The sequence below is a fragment of the Kryptolebias marmoratus genome, linkage group LG19 (genome assembly GCF_001649575.2).
Source record: "Kryptolebias marmoratus isolate JLee-2015 linkage group LG19, ASM164957v2, whole genome shotgun sequence".
Taxonomy (NCBI): domain Eukaryota; kingdom Metazoa; phylum Chordata; class Actinopteri; order Cyprinodontiformes; family Rivulidae; genus Kryptolebias; species Kryptolebias marmoratus.
The window spans coordinates 10,038,630-10,061,511 of record NC_051448.1 but is presented as its reverse complement, the minus strand read 5'-3'; the positions used below and the strand labels follow the sequence as shown (position 1 = coordinate 10,061,511).

Below are 22,882 nucleotides of genomic sequence, written 5' to 3'. Positions count from 1 at the left end.
CTGTTAAACTGACTAAGTTAGACTCATTTTTGTGTTTGCTAATGTTGATTAGTTGGGCAGCCATCTCAAACTGAGTTGACACCAAATGCTTAGAAGTTGTAGCTGCACATTCATTGAATACATTCTGAAGGTTTTTTTGAAAATTTGTGAGGTAGTTCGTGAGATATTTTGCTTACAGACACACTGTGGACTCCAACAGTTAAGCTTAACATTTTAGGCAAAGACCTTCTGCAACAAGTAGCACTTAGAGTATGTGTTGGGATTGATTATTTGCTATAATCACACCACATTTGAGCACAATATCTGTAACACTGACTGAATTACAGCCATTTTTTTGTGTTTCCCTTTGGTGATGGGTGATAATAAAGATTAACAGCAGTAATTCTTGAGAAATTCACTGTCTGTTGAGTGTCATTCCCCCAGGACAGAACATGTTGGTTAAGAAACTTCTCCAGCTGTGCAACAGAGCCTTGTTGTCTAGTTGATGGCAAGGGTTACTTGAATTCCACTGTATATGGTTTTTCGCTACGACAGAAGTTTAATAGGAGCAGTGTGTGGCTCCATGTGTCAATTTGTACATGCCCAACATTCCCACATAAGGAGGATCTTCCTTCTCACAGCTTAGTCTGTCTCTGCAGAAGCACGGACAGAAAGCACAACTATCAGAAAGCAACACAAAGCTAAAACTTTTCAACAAAGTATGGACAGCTCACATTATCTCTCCTGCATCTCTACATCTTTTGACATATGAAAAAAAACTGAATGCCGACATGATGTTCCATTAGAATAAACTAGGTCTCTTAAAAGAGAAAAAACAAGAAACAAAAAGACAATAGAATTAGATAGATTTTCTTTTCAAGCAGTCAATCAAGCAGTTTTCTTTCTAAATCATCTGGACCTAAACCTGACCTACTTTATTCTGCTTCAGTGCCATTTCTTAATTGTAAAAGAATATTAGCTGTAAAAATAGCCTCATGAAAAAAAGCCTTCTCTTCTAGGCTCACCTAGTGCCACCTGCTTTGAGTGGCCAAAGGCTGATCATTGTTGAAACGCGGCTAAGAACTAAGTATTTATAAAGCTTTAAAATGTACATGTCCTGGTCTTTCCTAAAGATGAGCCACAGCTAATTTAAGACTGAGACCTTTAAAAGAGCTCCTTGTGAATCTCTTATTGTGCCTAAATCTTCAAAAATTCAAAAGTATTATTGCCATATAATCATCGACTAGAAAAGGTCACTGCAATCATGTAGTGGAGCTAAAAGAAGAGTCTCAGTAGCTGCTGACAAAAAATCAGCCTAGAAGACAGGCTGAGAGCCAGCAGCTCATAATTTCAATGTGTTTTCCACAAAAGCACAATGGTTAGTCAAACATTTTAATGGGGTAATCACTTGACTTTAATTAACCTAATACATCATCATTATAATCATATTGTGGTCGTCACGCCTAATTGCTGCTTTGGAAGAATTAAGTGCTTCCAAACTATGACTCTCCTCTCTGATTTGAACTTTCCATTCATGACAAAACTGTGCAATAGTCCTGCTGGGTTTTGGGGGCAATTTCGGAAGCCTGTATGTAAATGTAGCCCAGTCAGAAACTAGAGAAATTTCATTTTCTGTGAAAAAGTACTGCGGATGCTGAGGGCTGACTGACTTTGCTTAATCCTCAAAGAGTTGCTAAAGCTAAAAGAAGCAGAACACCAGCTAAAAGCCAAAAGTAGCTAAAGTGCAGGTAAAAACTAAAAGTAGCAAAAGCCTAGCAAGAAGCTTAAAGTAGCAAAAGGCTAGGTAAGAGGTAAAAGTAGCAATGGCTAGTTAAAAGTAGCAAAAGGGTTCCTAAAACCTAAAAGTAGCCGAAGAATAGCTGAAAGCTAAAGGTAGAATGTTAGCTAAATACTAAATACTAAAAGTAACATAAGAAAAGAAAACCAGAGCAAGGATGCTGAAGAGGATGTTTTTCAAACAATTGAAGATATCTCTATTTATTTCCATGGAGAAAATATCTGTAAGTATTATCAAATATTTTCCAAAATATTAAAGTTACAAAAAAACTAAAGTCATAGCACCCATTTTTCAAATGAGCTGAACATTTTGATATATGAATGGCTAAAATAGATCAAAGTGGAAGTAGTTAGATTGCAAAAAACACCCATAATAATACTAATAATAATAATAATAATTTAAAAAAAAACAGAAAAATCTGTATTTACACAATTAAGAGTTAGCAGCAAGTACTTTTTCTGGTTTTACTTTACGTAGCTAAATGTGTCTGTGCTGTTAGCTGAGAGTTCACAGAATCCCTGAATCTCTCACTAATTACATGGTAGATGGTGGCACAGCCCTGACCTCCATGTCTGCGTCGTCTGTTACATAAATACTCATTTGACGGAAAGTGCTGTCAGGCTCCATCTCGGTCTGCAGTGCCGGTCAGTGCCAGGTTTAACCGCTGCTGCATCAAGCCACAGCCACTCCCTTGGTCCATGCTCAGGTTTTTCAGGAAGTAAGCCCATGTGTGTAAGTGAGATAAAAATATATAAGTTTTATTGTGCATTTTTGTGTTGTTTAGGAGAGTGATGGTAGAACTAGCAGCCACACACTGAACAAAAGCCAGAGTGGTAAGCGTGTGTGTATATGTGTATTCGTGTGTCTGTATATCCCATGAACCACTGAACAGATTTTCATGAAACTGTCAGAAAATTATCATTGCATATACATCTACAACTGATTAACTTTTGGAGTGAACATGATATGAGATGGCCACCACAGCTAATCGACATTAGCAAACACAAAAATAGCTATGACTCAGTCATTTTTTTTTACAAGTACTGAGCTAAAATTTGATATGGTAATAGCTGAAAGTCATTGCCAACAGATCACAACGAAACTTTGACATGCAGAAAGAGTCAAAATCCAAGAGCACTTGGATTTCTGGTTGAGTAAAAGATTTGTTTTTGCTTGCAACTTTTGACAACAGATTTGACTATAGAGTTTACATTCGATCAACTGATCTAAATAAGACATCTTCAGATTTGCAGCAAAAAAGTAAGTCATTTCAACAGTTCACAGTGGGAAACATTTTCACTTTTTCATCATTATCTTCAACCAAATTTAACTTAAAAAACTTTTTTGCACTTTTGATTTGCTGTTCCATTAAAGCTATTATAAGTTACATATTTCTATAAACTACAGGAAGAAATTATGTAACTGGATTATGTTACATTACCCAATGTTAGTATTTATGGTGCTGCGTTTTAATCATCGGACCAGGTCAAGGCAGTGCTTGTGATGAGAATGTGCCTAAAAAAATGGATCAGATCAAACTGTAGTTTCTAATGATTTGTGGGGTCCTGGTTTTCTCTTGGTTGTTTTGTGTTCTGTTGCTAAGTGTCAGGCTGAAGTGATGAAATCAAGTGTAGTGAAATCAGCGAGAAAGAAAACAGATGAAACCAAACAAAAAAATAAACGGCTATATAAAAGCTCAGTACGGTGATCCCAATGTCTGTTGACCAAAGTATCTCAGAGGTTTTATCAAAACTGAGAAATTGTGCCTTGCCAGTAAATAATAAAAAAAAGTCCCAGAAGCATCTGACTTTGCTAAAAGTGGCCAGTACCATGCTGCCGTGGCATGGAGAAAATTAGAGCTTTCCAGTGAGTTCAGTTTTCTGTTCTTTTGACCTGATTGTCTTGATATTATTTGTCGCTTTCTCCATGTGATACTTATTACCACTGAACTGATCATTATTTTCTTTTGTTGTTGTTGTCTTTGTTTTTGTAGTTGCTTGGGTTCTTTGTTTCTCTCCCCCACCTCTGACTCTTAAATGACCTGATCTCAGATGCTTTCACCATGTCTCATTTTGAGAGAACTGTCCCTCTGTGTCCTTCCAGTTTGCCTTTGAGGTCCCTGACAAAGAGCATATGTGAGGGAAACAAAAAAAAGACAAAAAAGAAATGTGCGTGCATGTGAAAATGGGTGCAAAGAATTGTGTTCTAGTACCGGAAGCACCGGATGTGCGATGGCAGCGGACCACCATGTAACCCATGACATCATTCAAGTGCCCCATTAAACTTAATTTACACAGCTGCTAGGACACATACCAACATACATTCTTCAGTGCATTTTTTAAAAGTACATAAACCATGTGTTGAGCACATGGTGGTGATGCTAATTTAAGCCAATGAAGAAAACTGGTTGGATAAAACCTGCATTTTGTCTTCATAATTGAAAACACAACAAAGCCTGATGACTGAGACAATAGGGAGATGATTAAATGGTAATATAACTGAGTTGAAATAGAGTGACCATGTTTGACCAATCTGCTCATGCAGTGAATGGTGATTGGCACCAGAGTGGACCGAAGGGACTGGAATGGAGGGAAAACTGAGCCTGAATGACAGATGGTAAAAACAGCTTTTATAAATAAACCTTGTGAAATAGGCTGCTTACTGCATTGAAATACTGGGAAGTTTTTAAGTATTTAAGGCGCAACCTGAGTCAAACAAAACAAATCATAGCACTCTGATATTTTAGCAGTCTTAGTTACGCCAGTCATAGATTAATAACACGATCCTTGCTTTGCAGGCTTATAATCTTTATATGAGAGATGACTAACTTCTGTCGAATTTCTGCCATTCTGTTACTGAGATTGTGTTGCTGCACTGCGTGGTAAAACAGCTGCACTGAAGCCACGAGGAAGAGTCTGCAAAGACTAGTAAAAACAACTAGGAAGATCATTGGCTGCCCCTTTCTCTCCCTGCCCCTTCCTCTCCCTGAAGGACCTGCACACCTCCTGCTGCATCAGCACACAACATCCTAGAAGACACCTCCCACCCTGGATCCCACCTGTATAACCTGTTGCCCTCTGGGAGGCGCCACAGTTTCATTAAATCCAGAACAAACAGACTTAGAAATACTTTCTGTCCCGCAGCCATAACCATGCTGTACTTAAATATCCTCTGATGCGCCCCCTCATGAATATTTATTCATCAAGCAATGAACTGTCAGATCATGTGCAATATGGAGCAAAGCCTCAGTCTTTGAACAACTGATCAAAAACTGCAATAAGTTAGCACAAAAACTTACAGTCTAATTTACATAGACTTGTAAATATACTCTAAGTTTTTATTTACCTTTTAATCTATTTTAAGACATTACAGCTTAAGAGGAATCTTTGCAATTTTATTGTACTATGTGCAATGACAATAAAGTCATTCCATTCTATTCTATTGCTACTATCCTCTCCTTGTTACCACAGTAATCCAAATAGGTAGTTTGACAATGTCTGAGAATTCAAATCTGGTTTGATTGCTTGCAAATACAGGGGCATAAACTGTATCCAAAAGACCTGATTTGAAAAACAAACTTAAGATGATAGTAGTCTGAACACTGAGAAAGTAGTAAGATTAAAAGTCCCGAGCTTTTGACCAAATAGAAAATTTGTGCAGTTTGCCAATTTGTTTCAAACATTAAACCTTTAAGCTAACAAGTTACCATTAAAGAAGTTGTTCAATAACCTGATAAAAATGTAGAGAGGAAAATGTTTCAAACATCATCACACTTTTCTTCACAATCAATAAGTTTCTAAGCAGCCCTTGGTCATTCCTTCTTCACCTCCTTTAGTCAACCCCTAAACCCAAACCACAAGCTCTAAAGAGAGGCAATGAAGAAATATACACCTATTATGGGTCATTAAGGCCTAATTTTCTTCATAAAGTAGGGTTTCCTCATATTAACAGTAGAAGTGCCAGTCATTCTCCTGTTTCTGTCATCAGGAGCAGAGGGAAAGCATCTGGAAGGGCCTAAGGTGCTAAATCTGCTGCGTCAAGGCAGGGTTACTCAGTGCTTCACTTTGTGGTTGGAAGCAGTACACTAAAACCCTGTACTGTAGCCACCCTCCCAAACAGGCACCCTGCTGAGTCCTACACATCTCTCTCACTCTCACACACACATGCTGCCACTGTTCACATCTAAGCAAGGCAGAGGCAAACAAACACAGCCTCTAAAACGGCGCAGACGCTGTTGATTAATGCGCAGCAGAGAAGCGCCGTGGAATTAAGGTGAGGGGAACTCTCTCACCCTTGAGTGGCCTCTTGGAAACATGGGCTTGGCTAAAAATTTGGGCCGAACTCACACCGCGTGAACTGCAGATGGAAATAACTAACATTCATTCATGAACATCTTGCTGTCAGAGTGGCTTGGAGTGGCTCTGAGACCAACATGCAGAAAGCTTTTGCACCCTCTTTAATAAGAATGCCAGAAAAATGAGCACTGTACTAAATTGTCTGTTCATTTAAGCAGTACAAGTAAGGACAGAGGAACAAATAGTGCCCTACCAAATTTTGAACTTATTGGTTTACTTACTTTGCACATTTTCACCTCAAGTAAGTCCCTTTTTTTCTACAGACGTCAGCACAAAACCACATACTGGCACTCGACATGCGTGCGTCTAACAATATTTGCAAATGGTCATCATTTTTGCCCACATGCTGATGGTCACAGTTTAGAGACTCAGAAAGTCCGTCCTGACCTGTAATCAGTGAGTCACATATAAAAGAGTTTCTGTGGGCAAATGCCTCTAACTCAGCCTATAAATAGACTTACTAGCAGGGGTGTGTGTCCCACTCATTTAAACTCCAGTTCAGTTGGGGTTAAAAGAAAATAAGATAAGGAAAGACAGAGAAAGGGGTGGAGTTTAGAACATCTGGCTAATGATTAAACAGTACCAGCAGGACTTCACGTAACAGTCTCTTCAACATTGAACAGTCCACATTAATCCCATTCCTGCTGCTCCATCAATCCCCAGGGATTGTTCACTGTTATACATAGACTCGCAGCAACTTGCTCACCACCTCGTGCATGAATGAGTAAAGTGCATCTGTTTTAATAAATGGACAGATGTTTGGAACAGGCGGGAGGTTTGCAACAGCTAAAACACTCTTGCTGTAGATTAAAAGAACACATTTACTCATTTAACTTAGGCATAATTGTGAGAATAGTGTACATTTGATTATTTACATTTAAGGACAGACATTCAGAAAAATACTGTAATTTTAACTTCACAGTAGTTACCTGGGGGCTATTGATTTATTTCTTCATCTAAGATTACATTCAATGATAATAAAACTAAGGAGCGTTTTCCTGTGTTGTTGTGACGTTCTTCTTGAAACTTTGATAATAGGTTAACAAGCTATATTTAAATATGATAACATTAGCATACAGTATATCAAAATGCTAATTGTTGCTGCAGTGCCAATAAAGTATGTTACCATTAGCATATTTTTTTGAGAAGAAGCATAGAAGAAATAGTGCAAAGCACTTGGGTGGCATCATCTTGGTAACTACAATAGAGAACACCTTTTTTTATTTTTAACAAAAAACAGCAACTGCAGTGAGACATATACAGATTTATCCAACGTGAGCATGTTTTAATCTGCTGGGGTACACTTTTGAAATGAAGTCAGGCAGATCTGGACCTGTTTTTCAACAATATTATTTATCATCAGTGTGGTTTTCAGACCTTGACATTTGCCTCAGATATTCTCTGTCAGAGATGCGGGTGTAAAAATACAGCTCCTGTCCTCTTGAGACAGGTCTGAGATGCACAAATGCAAAAACCGGAGCAACATATACATGTTCTTCTTTAATGTTTATTTCAATAACGGTATCTGGACAAGCCGGACTTGACGGACTTGTGACCTGTCCAGGCTGTCCCCCAACTGCCGCACAGTAATGGCTGGAGATAAGCACCATCTCCTCACGACCCGGAAAGGAGAATCAGGTAAAGAAAATGGATGGATGGATGGATGGATGGATGGTAGGTATTTGGACTGATAAGGTCATTTACAGTACCATGTATATGATTTGAACGTGGTGAATCAGGACAGTAGCAACAGGCTAAGTGTCCATACTGATTTTGCTCTTAATGGTTTTCATGTTTGACTTCTCACCAAAGCCCAGTGTGCTGCCATTTGTGACTCCTGGTTCCTGCTAAGATTGGTCTTGAAAAATAAATGCCCTCTCTGTAATTTAGCACTGTGGCGAGGCTGCAGTAGTGGTGGTCAGCGGTTTACTTCAGCCTTTCAGAACCGCCTCATTAAAATTGAACAGCTAATTATAGACAACACAACACTGGGCTACGCACTGGCCGAACAACAACATGTTATGAAACAAAAGCTAACAAGAAAGAGAAAGAAAAGTTGTACTGCTCAGAGGCATCTGCACAGAAAAAAAAGGATAATGATAGTTTCTAATTATGTGCTCAGCTGCCTCTCAGACGTTCAGCTGATTTGAACTTAGCTGGAAACATAGCTTGGTGAGCCTATAAATAACATGGATGTCAAACAAAATTAGGCAATATGAGAGACGTGAACAATGCTGCTTTTGCCTTAATGTAGCAGATCCTAAAATTACAAAAGCTTGAACTCTTCTCTAACTTTATTTTGTCATTTCATTATGTTATGTTTTACCCCTGCAAGGGGACAGAAACGCAGTAAAAAAAAACCAAAAAAAAACATTTTTCTCCTCAACCAACTTCAAATCTGTGTAAACAATTTTACTAAAATTATAAATCATTAAAATACATGGCAGTCAATATCATAATTTTCATACCACAAATCACAGTCATAAGAAATGTTCACTATCAATCTTCATGATCCTTGTTTTCAGTCTCACACTTAAAAATGAACCAAGCCTGAACACATACAGATAAATGCATAAATGAGCTGAGGACAATAAAGACAGAGCCCAGAAAGACAGTGGCTTTAAAAACCTGTGTCTGAGTGTCATGGACCTGCATTGAGGACGCAAGCATTCCAGCTGGCAGTACCCCCCCCCCCACACACCCCCCACACACACACACTTACACACACACCCACACACACCCCACCCACAGATATCAGTGGATCCAGTGGCCCTGTTGTGCATGGTTCACAGAAGTCCACTGTTCAGAATTTCACAGAAACAGCATCTGTGCGGCTATATTTTGCTGTCCAAGAAAGACTTTCTACATGAAAGGGGTGGAGAGATTGGTAAAAAGAAAGACAGCGAAAGAGGAAGTGGCCAAGAACTAATGGGAAGAGAAAATGATGGAAAAAATAAAACAGGGCAGCAAAAAATAGAGTAGATTATGGACTAAAGAGATGTTCTTGGGGTGATAATTTGTGGTAAATCTATTTTTTGCAGAGTGACACAAACTCAGAACTGTCCAAAGAAAACTGCTGCAGCAGAACGAAAGGAGCTGGCTGGCAAAGATGGCAGGAACGCTGGTCTGGGAGGTCAGTGGAAATATAACGCAACCGAAGTCTGAGCGAGTGAATCAGATCAGACAACTGATAGCTTTTTAAAGAACACAGTGTTTGAGAAATAGCAGTAAACTAAGAAGTTGCCCCTTTAACCTTTACAATGGGTTTAACCAAAGTCCTTACGTGACCTTTAACCTCTTGTTAAATTTTCAAGTCATACCAGTTTAACTGTGTAGTCGGAATTCCTGAATCGGTGACTTTGATTGCAAAAAAACAACAATGAAATGTTGCACCTCTGTCTTGATGAGACAACACATTACTCTCAAATAAATCAATTTCAACCTCTAACAATGCTGGCTGAGTTTCTGCAGGACCTAAATTTAAGGGCTTAACATTAAACCTAAATGGACCAAAAAAATTGGGAAGTTTGTATATTGTTGAAAATCTGTTTAGCTTTGGATTCTGTTCCTTTCACTCATGATGTGTCTCGGAAACATCAGGAAAACATAGTTTGTCCTTTAGACTAACGACAGTGCAGATTGACCTGACTGAGCTGCACTACGCATTTAAATGAGCTACTGCAAGGAGGGTAAACATCACAAAAAAAAAGTCTCAGATACTGAAAACATTAAAAAAGTTCTTCTGTGCCTCCGCATAAGACAGCAGGATAGAAAGTAAAAAGTGTAGGCATTAAAGGGAAGAAGAGGGAAAAAAGATGAAGTCTGTTTTCAGAGAAGGAGACCACATTCTGATACAGAGGTGAGACATTTGGAGAGATATTTGGTGTTTGCTTTACACTGGGGACATCCACATTCCAACGAAATATTTCAAAAACAATAAAAAAAAAACACCATGAAATATTTTGTCAGGTAGCTAAAAAAAGGGAATGCTTTAGAAGAAGTTGATCATATTTGAGGATGTAGGAATTTTACATGGTAAGATAATGGATCACACTATAAAATAAAGGCAGAAAAAAATCACCCTTTACAAAATGACATACACCAGTGGCTTATTAAATATCAGCAAGCTGTAAAACCCTACTAATAATAATCTTGAATCAAATATGTCAAAGATAATGTTTGTTTTGATCATATTTAAGTTTACATCCAGATGTGATAGGCAGAAATATAATCCTGCGGCAATGATGTTGATTGAACGGAAGTCGTGAGGTGTTACCAGATCCCACGCAGTTTCTTTTCTGTTTAGCTGAGTCTTCAGATATGTGGAGCGTCTATGTAAAGTCTGTCTTTCCCTGTAGGACAATAAATTCTTTCTAGTTTGTGTCAAGAGGATTTCTTGTAAAATACCTAAAGCTGGTTTGCAATGAAGTCAGAGTAATGGCAGAAAGAAGTAGTCAGGCTAAATATAATACTAAACACCAAGTAATGAGCTTTGTAATGTGGGTTTGTCATAAATATGGGTAGTATATTTTGTACACTTCAAATACATGTAAGCAGAATCATTCAAATCCTTAGGGCATTTTGAGAATCTGCAGGAAAAGATGAAATACTTTAAAAATAAAGAGATGTCCAGTTCAGGAAAACTACTTTTTTATGATTTCAATGAAACCAGCTTCTGATAAATTTGTGAAACTCAAACCTGTATTTTCATTGACACTTGTTTACAAATAGTTCTGCATTTACTCATCCCTCATACAGATTACATGTCAAAATTAAGATTAATTTTGAGTCATAAATACTGACCAATATTCAATTTCTTTTAGTTTTAGTTTAGTTGCCAGAAAGCATTGACCTCCATGGTTGAAAAGTGAGGACAATCTAAGCACCAAAATCTGCAATTCCTCAAATAACCACTTGAGGCTTGATCCAAAAAAGCCAATCCTTATAAAAGTTTAAAATCCAACTTCATAGCATTATGATCGGATTATCAGTGTCTAAAGCTGGTGAGTGTTTCGCTATAAGTTGGCACTTGATGTGGAGCAGAGTTAATCTTAGGATTTTTGTTGAAAACAGCTGCTTTATGCCTCTAAAAAAAACACTGGATGAAAGTGGTTTCACAAAGCTAAAAATTAGGTTGCTACAGTTGGCTTCTTTGCAAATAACCTGTTCTAGAAACAACATCTGCATCCCTTTCTAAAGCAGCTGAAGCCCCTCTGTAAGCTAAATATAAAACTTAAAGTACACCGTAGTGGTTTTAACAGCATTGGCCAGGCATTGCCATTCTCTCTTTCTCCCTGGTATATATTTAAGACTGCTCTATACTTTTTCATTTCCATAAAGGGAGCAGACAAAGTTGTGGTAAAATCATTTAAGTATAAAGTCAGGCTGAGTTCCTTGAACAAGGTATGTGACTGACCACCAGCCAACATGTTTCTGTGGATCATAGCCAGTGCAGTAACAAGCTATTACTTTGGTAAATGTGTTTGCCACTCCGGACTCAGAAAACGTCAGAAATTGTAAAATGTTGTCTTGATCACACAGACTAGCAGTTTGATGGCAAGTGTACCACACATGTGCTAAGCAGAAATAGAAGCTCCACGTGGTTCTGTAGGTGTTCTGTAATAAACTGAGGAATGTGGTGTGATTTCCAAAGTGTTCTCCGAAGTAATCAAAGAAACTTCATAATTATGCTACCAGGGCACAGAGAAGTGAGGAAGGGCAAGGCAGATCTAAAAATGCTCAGGAGGCAGGGTACAATTATAGTGTTTCTAAATCCATCATGAAAGGACTTGGATTCAGATTAAAGGTTTTGTCTTTCTATATGAATGAGGCAGATCTGACTGAAGTAGGGGGTTTAGTTTATGTCCCGTAAGAAGTCAAGTTATTCTTTCATAAAAGCTCATTTTTTTTTTTTTTTCGGTTTTTATTTTTCTAAACGTGATGTGCTACTACACCTCGTGGGCTTCAGCCACCTGATAATTTACATACCACTAAAAACATAAACAGTTAAAAGCATAGAATTCCTTGAAGGAATGCATATAGAACCTTTTATACCAGAGTTTTAAAATAATATCCTCTGATGTTGAAAAATTATTATATGTGTTATATAGCCATATGTGTCAAACCTTAAAATTAACATTATGTGAGAGCTCACACAATATTGCAAAATTTCAAACAATCAAATACCTCACAAGCTATGTGTTGGGTATGACTATCACCAAGTACAACATCAAAATTTCACTCAATATTTGTAAAATTGCCTGAGTTATAACCATTTTTATGTTTTTTATGTTTTAGGTTAATTAGGGATGGCAACCATCTTGAATTGGTATGACTTCAAAAGGTAATCAGTTGGAGATGCTCACTCAGACACTAATTTCTGAAATTTTAATTAAATCCATCCAGTGGTCCTAGAAATATTTTGTAAACAGACGATTGAGTTGACTCCAACAATTATTGCCAAAGTTTAAAGTAAGGCGAAATTCAACATTTAGGCATTAGAGTATGTGTTGAGGATGACACTCAGCTACTAACACACCAAATTTTAGCTCAATATCTGCAAAACTGCCTGAATTATAGCCATTTTTGTGTTAGCTAAGTTTAATTAGCTGTGGAAGCCATCTTGAATTGGCTTGGCTTCAAAAGTTATTGAGTTGTAGATGTACATTTGCTTAAAAAAAATCCAAGAAACCGATCACATGTAGCAATCTCGGCTTTAACCAGTGATAACACATAAATTGAAGTAACAAATCAAAGCAGACTTTACATTAATTATCACAGCACAGCAGCACAGTTGCAAAACATTGACCAATAATTTGCCAGGCATTTCTTTTGGGTCATACCCACTGTTACTCAGTGAGCCTTGAACAGCAGCAGCAGCTAGAAAGCACTGGGGAATTGGTAATTTTCTTTCCCTCTGCCCTCGTTTCATGTGGCGAAAACAAATGCACTAATGAAAGATAATTACCATGTGTTGTTTTAATGTTTGCCTGTCTCTCTGGAGATGGCAACAGCAGCCTCTCAGGCGTGCAGATGCTAAATGGTGACACTAACTGCTTGCTGCTGTTATGTAATACACTGGCAAAAAAAATGTTGACATCAAATAATTTTATAATCCAGAAAAGATAGAGTGCAAAGAGCTAATCATGATTAAACTACTGTCAAAACCATAACACATGAAGCTAATATGTTTATTTATTTTGAACCAAAAATTGGGACAATTATATTTTAAAACCATTTACATGTTAATTAATTTTATTGTTAATGATCCACATGCTGCACCGGAAGTGCTGCTGCAAGCACTGTTTCTGTAAAAAGTCATATAATGTCAGTCTGACAACAGTATAAAGTTTTAAAAGTGAACTTTTTTGAGATTCAAGTTGTTCTAACATGGCAGTTGAACCAGCCATTTTTCCAAACGGAGGTCATTCAAAGAGCTATCTTCAACAAGAAACATGCTATTTGTTCATAAGCTTTCCACAGAACCCCACTTCAAAAGCTCCGAACTGTTGCTTTAAAGCCAATTAATAGTTTGCATGCCTGAGATAAAGCAGCTCGGTAAACAGCGCATGGCTCACCTCTACTCAGCATGGAAGGCTGCCTGTTTAACTAACCCTGAAGAAATTACAACCCATCTGATTGTTTTGGCTTTAAAGCTGGTTGCGTTGTGAGTCCAGAGCTGTTTTTTTTTTTGAAGGATCTGTTGAATGCTACGCTTGGCTTTTCTTAACACTGACAAGCCGTAACAGAGCAAACACAAAGAAAGTTAACAAAGCTGTCCTGTTTTCACCTACTAATAAGATTTGTCAGCTGGGTGGATGCAAGATATTATTCTGCCATCAGTAAGAGGAGTTGCTTTAATATTAGATACAAACATGCATATATGCTTTGTTTTGCAATCCATAGTCAAAAGTTGCATGAGTAAATGTGAAAAATACAAATATGGCAGTTTAATTTTCCACATGACCAGCTTCAGTTAGCCTCAGACCAAGGCACACCTGGCAGGCAGTTTCAGATGCTAAGTGTCAGCCTGATTCAAATCACTTGGATTTAAATTCCATCTGACATTCTGTAAACTCCTGAATGAAAGCAATTCTGTCACTTTCTGGATAAAAAGTCTATGCCATAAATTCAGTTTAAAGACAAAAAAAAAGTTAATTTAATATAAACCTTGTTTTTAATAGCCTTTCATAGGATGTGGGCATGCCTGTGTGTGTGACTGGAGTGGTCAGTTCGCTCCAAAACTCACACTTACGTGATTGACTCACAGTTTGTATGTCTCTTTCCTTACCCCTGCATAAACGAATAAAATGCAGCTGTGGCCAAGCATAATGTCTTCGAATCACATTTTTAGCAAAGGAGTACAGAAGGTCAGGCTGGAGGTTAGTGGAGCAGGATGGTGAAGGTCTCCGGTTCAAGAGGCTGGGCACATACAGCTATTGTGCCTTTGAGCCTAAGGAAAGCGACTGTGGGTATACTGGACAACTTCTGGCATGTCAGTGGGGTTGAAAAATGTGTTGTGATCATTTCATTGCATTTATAAATATTTTTACTGGTAGATTCAGGACTAAAGTGTTCTGGACTCCAAAGAAAATCTGCATATTTACTCAGAAATAAAGAAAAAACAAATAAGAGGGAAAGTGATTGTTCAGAGCTTCTAAATTGGAGTTCTGTAAAAAAAAAAAAAAGTTATGGACACTTAAAACCGTCTTTGTTGTAGATAACTTTTTGAACAACCTTAGATTACTGGATTACTGCGATCTTAAAATAACTCTAACCTCAAAACACTATTTTATAAAAGTTTGCATCACTGCAAGTTTTGCATTAAGTGGTTATTTACATAGAATTCTATGTTAAATTGCAGCAGCACCTAGCTGTAGCACTCGTGCTGCAGCCCAGGGCACCTCTGGCAGGAACAGAACTATTTCTGCTGCAATAACTATGTAATGTGAAAGTGAATCATCTTCCTGGTTGTGTTCCTAAAAATCAGTCACACCGAATGACGCAGCTATCAGTACTACCCATTTATTTGACTCAAAAGATAGTGCTGATGAGATAATGCTCGGTGCCTGGTTTTCCTCTCACACATATGTGGTAGCTAAATATTTTAGTACGTGTTTGATTAGAACAAAAACAGCTGATACAAAAAGAGAAAAATAAATGATTACAATGATAAGTAAATAAATCACAATATAATAAACTTTAACTAAAACAAAATAAATGATAAACAATCTGAAAACAGCTAAAGTTCTGAAGCTAATTCACAATGTTTTTGCCCTCAACCATGCTATTATGCCAGGCTTTATTGAATCAAATCCATCTACAACCAGTTCTTTTGCTTTTTTTTTTTTACACATTTTAGAGATTTTTATGGTACCGGCACAACAAATTGAAATAAACGGAAAACTTCCCTCTTCAATTTGTTTCTCCTACTCTTGTGATTTTTTTTTTAAAAGTAAAACTTATGCCAAAGTGCTCATCAGCAGCTAAATAAGTAAATTTTATTTGACTTCTTTTAAAGGCTTTGCTTTCTTCCCTTTCCTGACCAGCGATGGCACAAATATGGCAGAAAGTGTAGGAAGGAGAGCAATCCCAAAGCTTCCTCTGTGTCTGCACATACCTGTCTAATCCCTAATACTGCCCTGCAGTCTCTGATTCCTGGTGGCTTTTGAAAAATTTCAGTTTATGAACTTGGAAGGTTTTAAGGTTGCAGGGTTCTTTTCAGTAGAAGCCCGATGTTTAGTGAGAGATTAACAGTCAAACTTGTTTAGCATTTGCAATGTACCGTGAGAAGACTGGAGTCTATTACAAAGCACAAACACTCAGGATAACCTGTGTATTTGGGTGTGCTTAAAGGCCTATTACATCCACCCATGTGTCTCAGAAGTTAATGTACCATAAATGCTGTCAAACCTCAAGGATTCAATCTGATTGCTTATGCTCTCAGACACAATTGAGTCAAGTTACTGCAGAACTATAAGATGTGTGTTAAATTATAGAAAAAGGCAAACTCATACCTCATGGTCTCAGAATCTTGCCAGAACCTTTCATATTTCTCGTAGGTGCAGCCTTTTCAGACAGGAATGGAGGCAATTTCCACTATAAATTGGTTACAAATCCCACCTAATCCATTATTTTGCCCAGTTTCAGGCCTAAACTGGCTGATACGTTAACTGACACGTTATCTTTCTTGAAAAATAAATCCCAAAATTTAATTACGTTTGAGTCAGACACCAGGCAGCGCAGCCAAGTCAAACATCTGGGGGAACCACTGGCAGACAGTCAGGGTCGAACTTGCATTCAACACTCAAACACATGATCCCAATCTTTGTCACGCAGGCAGGTCACTCAAGATGATATTTTTCAGCAAAGCTAGATCAACATTTATGTGAAAGACAGAAATACGGCGGGACTCGACAGAACTGGCATCACACAGCGTTGTACACAAGGCTGTAAATCCATGCCTAAAGGTCTGCTCGCCAATTTAGTTCCAGCAACTACATGTTGAGTGACGTTCTCAAACACCAGCCTCCCTGAACAAAACACAGTCTGTTTTCTGCAGCCCAGCGTCTGACTGAGAGAAACACACTTAACCCGAAATCCCACTTTGTCAATCTGCTGTTCTCTTTCACACCCTCGCAACAGAAAATCCACACCTTCATCTCAGCTCGGTCCAGGCAGTGGTGCCAAAACTCTGACCCCCCCCCCCTTTAAGTCCTTCATCTAACTTGTTGTCAAAAACTTGTATTACGCACTTTAAAAAGCCAATTTCTCTTCCAGGAAGTGTTTAAAACGCCAACCGACAGAACTCAGACCTGCTAATAAGTCCAAAAACCTCAAACTTCCCATGAACCCATTTCCTCATGTCACCACTTTCTGTCTGAAACAAAGCTTATTCCCCTCGCCTCAGCAACATAACAAGTGGAGACGATTACTCATCCGGATCCCTGTGGAGGCGCTGCTCTGTGGTCGTGTCGCTATTGCACAAACAACCGTCCTAAATCGATAATAAGAAAGAAAAAAAAATACAGAGAAATGAGAGTCTGATGAGCCTCAATTCCTCTGGGGTTTTGTGCAGAGCTTAAAGTGAAAATCACGTGGTGCTGGTAGGACCAAACACATGATGATCTCCTACAGGGTCCACACACAGCTGTCTCCATCTGCATCTGATATTTAATAAATTGTGCTTGTCTGTGCTGATGGTTGTGTCAACACTACAAGCTTCTGTGTGTTTGTTCAGCCCAGAGAGTTTTTCTTTTCTATAGCGAGCTCGCCTCTCAGTGTGCATAAATTCACCTCAACAAAATAAACTTCCTTTGACTGCCGTGATTTCTGCTGCAAAATTTTCCTCATTATATGGAACCTTTAGAGTAAAACAGAGCTCCAAAACTGGCTTCCGTGGTTTTTGTGGTTTGTTTTACTTTGCAAAAACATAAAGAAGCTGTCAGCATTTTTTGACTCAAACCAGTGTCCTTGTCTGTTGGTTGCGCGCAGGCATGTGCGAGGCAGTGCAGGAAACTGATCTGACCCACGGGATTAGTGGCTGACATGGTGAGTGCCCCACATTCTGCTCCAGATGTTTATCACGTCATAAAGGCCTTAAAGGTCTGAGCGATCGATAGGTAGGAACACAACCTTCTTTCAGCATGCGCACAGAGGCACAAACATTCCAGCTGCAGACGAGGTTGCAGCCCAGTTCACAGATGGGCTGACGGGAAATTTGCCTCACATCTGACTCCGTGTAAAGTATCAGAGGGATCAGAAAAGGTCAATGGATCGGACATGTTCACACAAGCGCTAATTACATTTTGAGTCTTGATAGATCTTAACCTAAAGCCATATGGCACGGCAAGTGTAGGCACACACAAAATGACAAAAATGTCAAGTTTGAAAAAAAAGTTGCCACACATTTACAACCCTAATTACAAAAAAAGTTGGGAGGTTGCGTAAAATGTAAATTAAAACAGAATACAATGATTTGCCTCATATGTCTCATATGTCCGTATTCTATTCACAACAAAACATGCAAAACATATCAAAATGTTGAAACTAAAAAAAAAAACACTATTTTTTGGGGGAAAAAAAGTTTTTGAATTGCATGGCTGCAACACACCCCAAAATAGTGAGGAAAAGGGGCAACAAAAGACTGTAACAATAAGTGGTGCAGATAGGAAACAGCTGGAGAAGCATTATGCAACTAATTAGGTTAATTGGCAACAGGTCAGTAAGAGCTGGGGATAAAAAGAGCATTTTAGAGAGGCTAGATCTCTTTAGAAGTAAAGATGGGTAGAGGCTCAGCAGTCTGTGAAAAACTGAATCTAAAAATAGTGGAACAGTTTCAGAATAATGTTCCTCAACAGACAATTGGGAAGACTTTAAATATCCCATCATCTACAGTTCATATTAACAAATGATTTCAAGAATCTGGAGAAATCTCTGTGGTCAAGAGACGAGGCTGAAAGTCATTATTGGATCTACAGTCCTCAGGTAGAACTGCATTAAAAACAGGTCTGATTCTGTTCTGGTCATCAGTGCATGGATTCAGGAACACTTCCATAAATCATTGTCTCTAAACACAGTTTGCTGTGCCATCCATAAATGCAGCTTAAAGCTCTATCGTGCAAAGAAGAAGCCAGATGTGAACACCATCCAGAATCACAGACATCTTCTTTGGGCCAAAACTAATTTAATATGGACTGAGGAAAAGTGGAAAACTGTTCTGTGGTCAGATGAATCAAAATTTGAAATTTTCTTTGGAAACCACAGACGTCATGTTTTCCAAACTAAGAAGGCAGAGGAACCAACCAGCCTGAATCAGCGCTCAGTTCAAATGCCAGCTTCTCTGATGGTATGGAGGTGCATTAGTGCCTCTGGCATGGGCAGCTTACACATATGGAAAAGACACTATTATTGTAGAAAAATATAAACAGGTTTCAGAACAACATAGGCTTTCACCCAGATGATGTCTTTTTCAGGGAAAGCCTTGCATATTTCAGCAATGTTAAACCACAGACAGCATCCATTACAGCAGCAGGGCTTTATATTAGAAGAGTCCAGGTGCTGAACTGGTCTGCTTATAGTCCAGACCTCTCACCAATTAAAAAAATATGGTGCATCAGGAAACAAAAATCTGTCAAAATACACACACAGGACCAAACAGCTAGAGTCCTACAAGAGAGAAGAATGGGACAACATTCCCCTCCAAAAACACCAGCAGCAGTCTCCTCAGTTCTTAGATGTTTACAGACTGTTGGAAAAAGAAGAGGTGATGATTCACAGAGGGAAATGGCCCTGACCCTGTATTGCTGCCATAAAACTCAAAATTACTTATTCTTTTTTTTAACAGTAACTTGTACTGTTAGTGATATGTTTACTATGTTCTACTGTGAAGAAAATGTTGTTTTTGTTGTTGTTTTACTTTTGCAAATCCCTGAATTCAGTTTTTATTTACATTTTACACAATACCCCAACATTTACGGAATTAAGAGTAGAAATTATGAAACCAAACAATCTCTTCACGTTCTTTTTAAAGTTGACAATCCGTCCTGTAAGAAGTCGGACTCGCGATGCCAGCATCTGTTGGGAGGTGTACTGCGCTCCTTGTTCCAGCTGTGCCAGCCGTGCGTAAAGCGCGCCGCGTGCCTTCGGGAGCGCCAGCTGAATGTGGGGATGTGTCAGTCACACACAATCAATCTGAACTGTTGCCAAACTCACGTCACCCTTAAGGTCTATAGTCATGCTCCAACAAGTCATAACTGATGTTCTTAAGTTGAGCAAAAACGCAGAATTTTAAAAGTGGGCAAAACTTTCCAGACTTGCATGATGGGTTTCTTTTAAATAAATCTACTGTTTTTTTTCCCTGCGTTTTATTAAAGAAAGATGTACAGAGACGCCTTGTAGCGTATTATTGTACAGAATTCCCCTTCATGGCCAACTCGAGCCAGCGCGCGGAAGAGAAAACTTCTTACCGAGATAGTGCCTGATGTCCTGCAGGATCTGAGGAGCTCCGCCGTTCAGCTGGTAGAAAAGGGAGCCGAAGCAGAAGAGGAACAGCGCGGCCATGCAGAAACCATAACCTCGGAGGGAAGCTCGCAGCGGCAGCGCCGAGAAGAAGCCGGACTTTCTGCTCTTGTGTCGCTCTCTGATGTGGTTGGGGGTCTGGTGGTTGCTGTGAAGGGGACTGCCGCTGGAATTCTTCATCATCTCCTCCTCACAAAGCAGCGTGGAAAGTCACCCATCCGCCTCGGAAAAATGGAAGTAGCCGTTTGGAGATCATCTGATGGTTTGGAGACGCGCGGGCACCCAGGATCTCCTCCGCCGCTGCCACGGGGCTTTTTTTTTTTTTTTTTTTTGCGCGCAGCGTTCTGCTCCTGCTCGCTCGTCTTTGCTCGTTTGGATGACTCTTCCTTCCTTCCGCTCCTACAACCGACTTAAAGGTCCATCCTTCCCCTTTCAGTCTTTTCGGTGTCAGATTACTGAACGTGGAGAGAAGTAGAAGAAGAAAACAGTCCAACTCAGACAAGATTGGGTTTGAATCCCATCGAGTAAAACAGCGCCTCCCCGTGCTCAGCCTCCTAAGTTTGGCAGAGTTTGTTCAAGGAATTTGTTGTCAGGAAAATAACTTCGTTTTAGTAAGTGTTTAATAAATAGCATCATATATAAATTATAATAAATATCTCGAAATAAAATGGAAATAAACATGTACTTCAGATCTTTTGAAGTGGGGTTCTGTGAAACAAATATTGTTGTAAAATGGAAAATTGGAGATTCCTGACTAGCTTCAAGCTCAAAATCCAATATGGATGTCTTGCATATGAAACGTTGTGATAGCTGCAGTATTGAAGCTTTTATTTTTACTTCCGTAGTCACGTGCTGAAAGTGATCATGTTGATACAGTGAATGCACAGAGTGAAGAGAAGTCTATTGTCAACAACTTATCCTGATAACAGATTTTAGCCTGGTTACTGAGCACGGCAAATAGTAAATCTTACTTGTTTTCCAGTGGTTGGGCCCGACATCATTCCCAGATTATAACTTGAACTTTCTAGGTGAACAGAAAGCAGCAAAATTCTCACCAGATTGACAAGCTAATGATTACTCCTAGTTCCATTCATAAATACTGACATGTTTTTGTTCAACAACAAAGCTCATCTGTAAAATTTCAGACAGACCTTCTAAAACTCAAACATTTTGTGCAAAAGACCTCCTGCCTTTTGGTAAGCAGTGTTTTATTAAGACAGAGGTGTTGTCTCAGAGTGACTTTTGACCCCTGCTGTTTCTGATTTGGTGCTGGATGGGTGCATAGATAACCCGTAAAATCTATTAATCTCTATTTCTTTAAAACTGAGATACTTCAAAGAAGTACCTACAGCCCTCGGTTAATTAATTGTTCATAACCTTTCCACAAAACCCCACTTCAAAAAAAATCTGACCTATGACTTTAATCTAAAATCTTTGTTTAAATGGTTCTTATTATTTAAATTGATTATATATTTCATGCCACCATATCATTATAAATGTCAGCTGAAAGGAACTGCCATGTTTCTGTGTTTTTTTTTAAACTTTCGCTGTCCCTTCAGGGAAGTTGTTGCAGTATTACATTGAACCATATATTTTTCCACAACAGTGCCACAACCCACAATTACACTAGACCTTTACGAGGTTTTTCATAACACTGCACTAAGAGCCAGCTGTCAAGGGAGCAAAAATGGTTGTAAAAAATTGTTTTAAAGAGCAGACATAATAAAAGGCTATAGAATAATAGCATCGAAGGCTTGTGGGGCCTGGATTTTCCCCAGGTAAATGAATTTATATAGCATGGTAAGTATTTTGCAAGCCAGGCACAAAAGTTGTAAATGAATTAAGGGTTTAAAGCCCTGTCAGCCAGCCAAATCAACCCAGTCGTTTATTGCGCAATTCAATAGTATGGATCAATGTAAAGCCACTGCTCCAAATCAGATAATCTAATCAAATCTACTTGATCTGGATCTAAATTTTCTTTAATACGATCTACTTTTCTGATGTGCAGCATAGATTCATCAAGTTTGTAGTCATCTGGAGGAAACTCAAACTTTTACGCATTACTTTCAACTGGAGCAGCTCTACAGCTTTGTTACATGAGCTTGTTTGTGTGTTGGTCAGCATTATACCAACACTGGAACTTAGCTCACATTTCTCTGTTGTTTTTTTTAATAGACTCAGTGATAAGTTTGCCTTCTCACCTGAGTTTGTGTTCCTTAATTAAAACACAATAGGCAGACAGAAACAAAGCTGTGTCTCTCATGAGTATTACACAATTACAACAAGGCCCATTATCAGTGGCTGTTCCAGAATGAATGACCTGGGTGGGCCCCTCAATTTGGACCCCATTTTCTCCCCATCCACATCCCTTCCCCTTCTTCCTAAACCAAGTGTGACACCACTGCAGCAATGGGTGTCTGCAAACAGGTGAGCACCCACTCCCCAAAGGGACTGGACCTACTCATAAGTGATAGGAAACTTGTTATTGGTGCAAATTACATAACCTTCTCTTTATGAGCAATCAATGCTGCCCGTGATGAGATGTCGCCCAGGGAGGTGAGCCATATTGCCCATATCAAACACTGCTCACTACAGGTGCTGGTCATAAAATTAGAATATCATGAAAAAGTAGATTGATTTCAGTAATTCCATTTAAAAAGTGAAACTTGTATATTATATTCATACATTACATACAAACTCATATATTTCAAATGTTTATTTTGTTTAATTT

The 22,882-nt window shown here is 38.7% G+C and overlaps 1 protein-coding gene across 2 annotated transcripts in view; it reads right to left on the bottom strand.

Annotated features, from left to right (window-relative positions):
- The window catches only part of usta (uronyl 2-sulfotransferase a), a 52,633-nt gene extending 32,014 nt beyond the window's left edge, over positions 1-20,619 (bottom strand). Inside the window, exon 1 of one of the 2 annotated variants that reach the window (XM_037981422.1) lies at positions 20,100-20,619. In XM_037981422.1, coding sequence (XP_037837350.1) covers positions 20,100-20,334 — 235 coding nt within the window. In that variant the 5' untranslated portion in view covers positions 20,335-20,619. The remainder of the gene's footprint in view (positions 1-20,099) is intronic. The other variant, XM_017423299.3, reaches the window with a different exon arrangement.
- Positions 20,620-22,882: the final 2,263 nt, after the last annotated feature.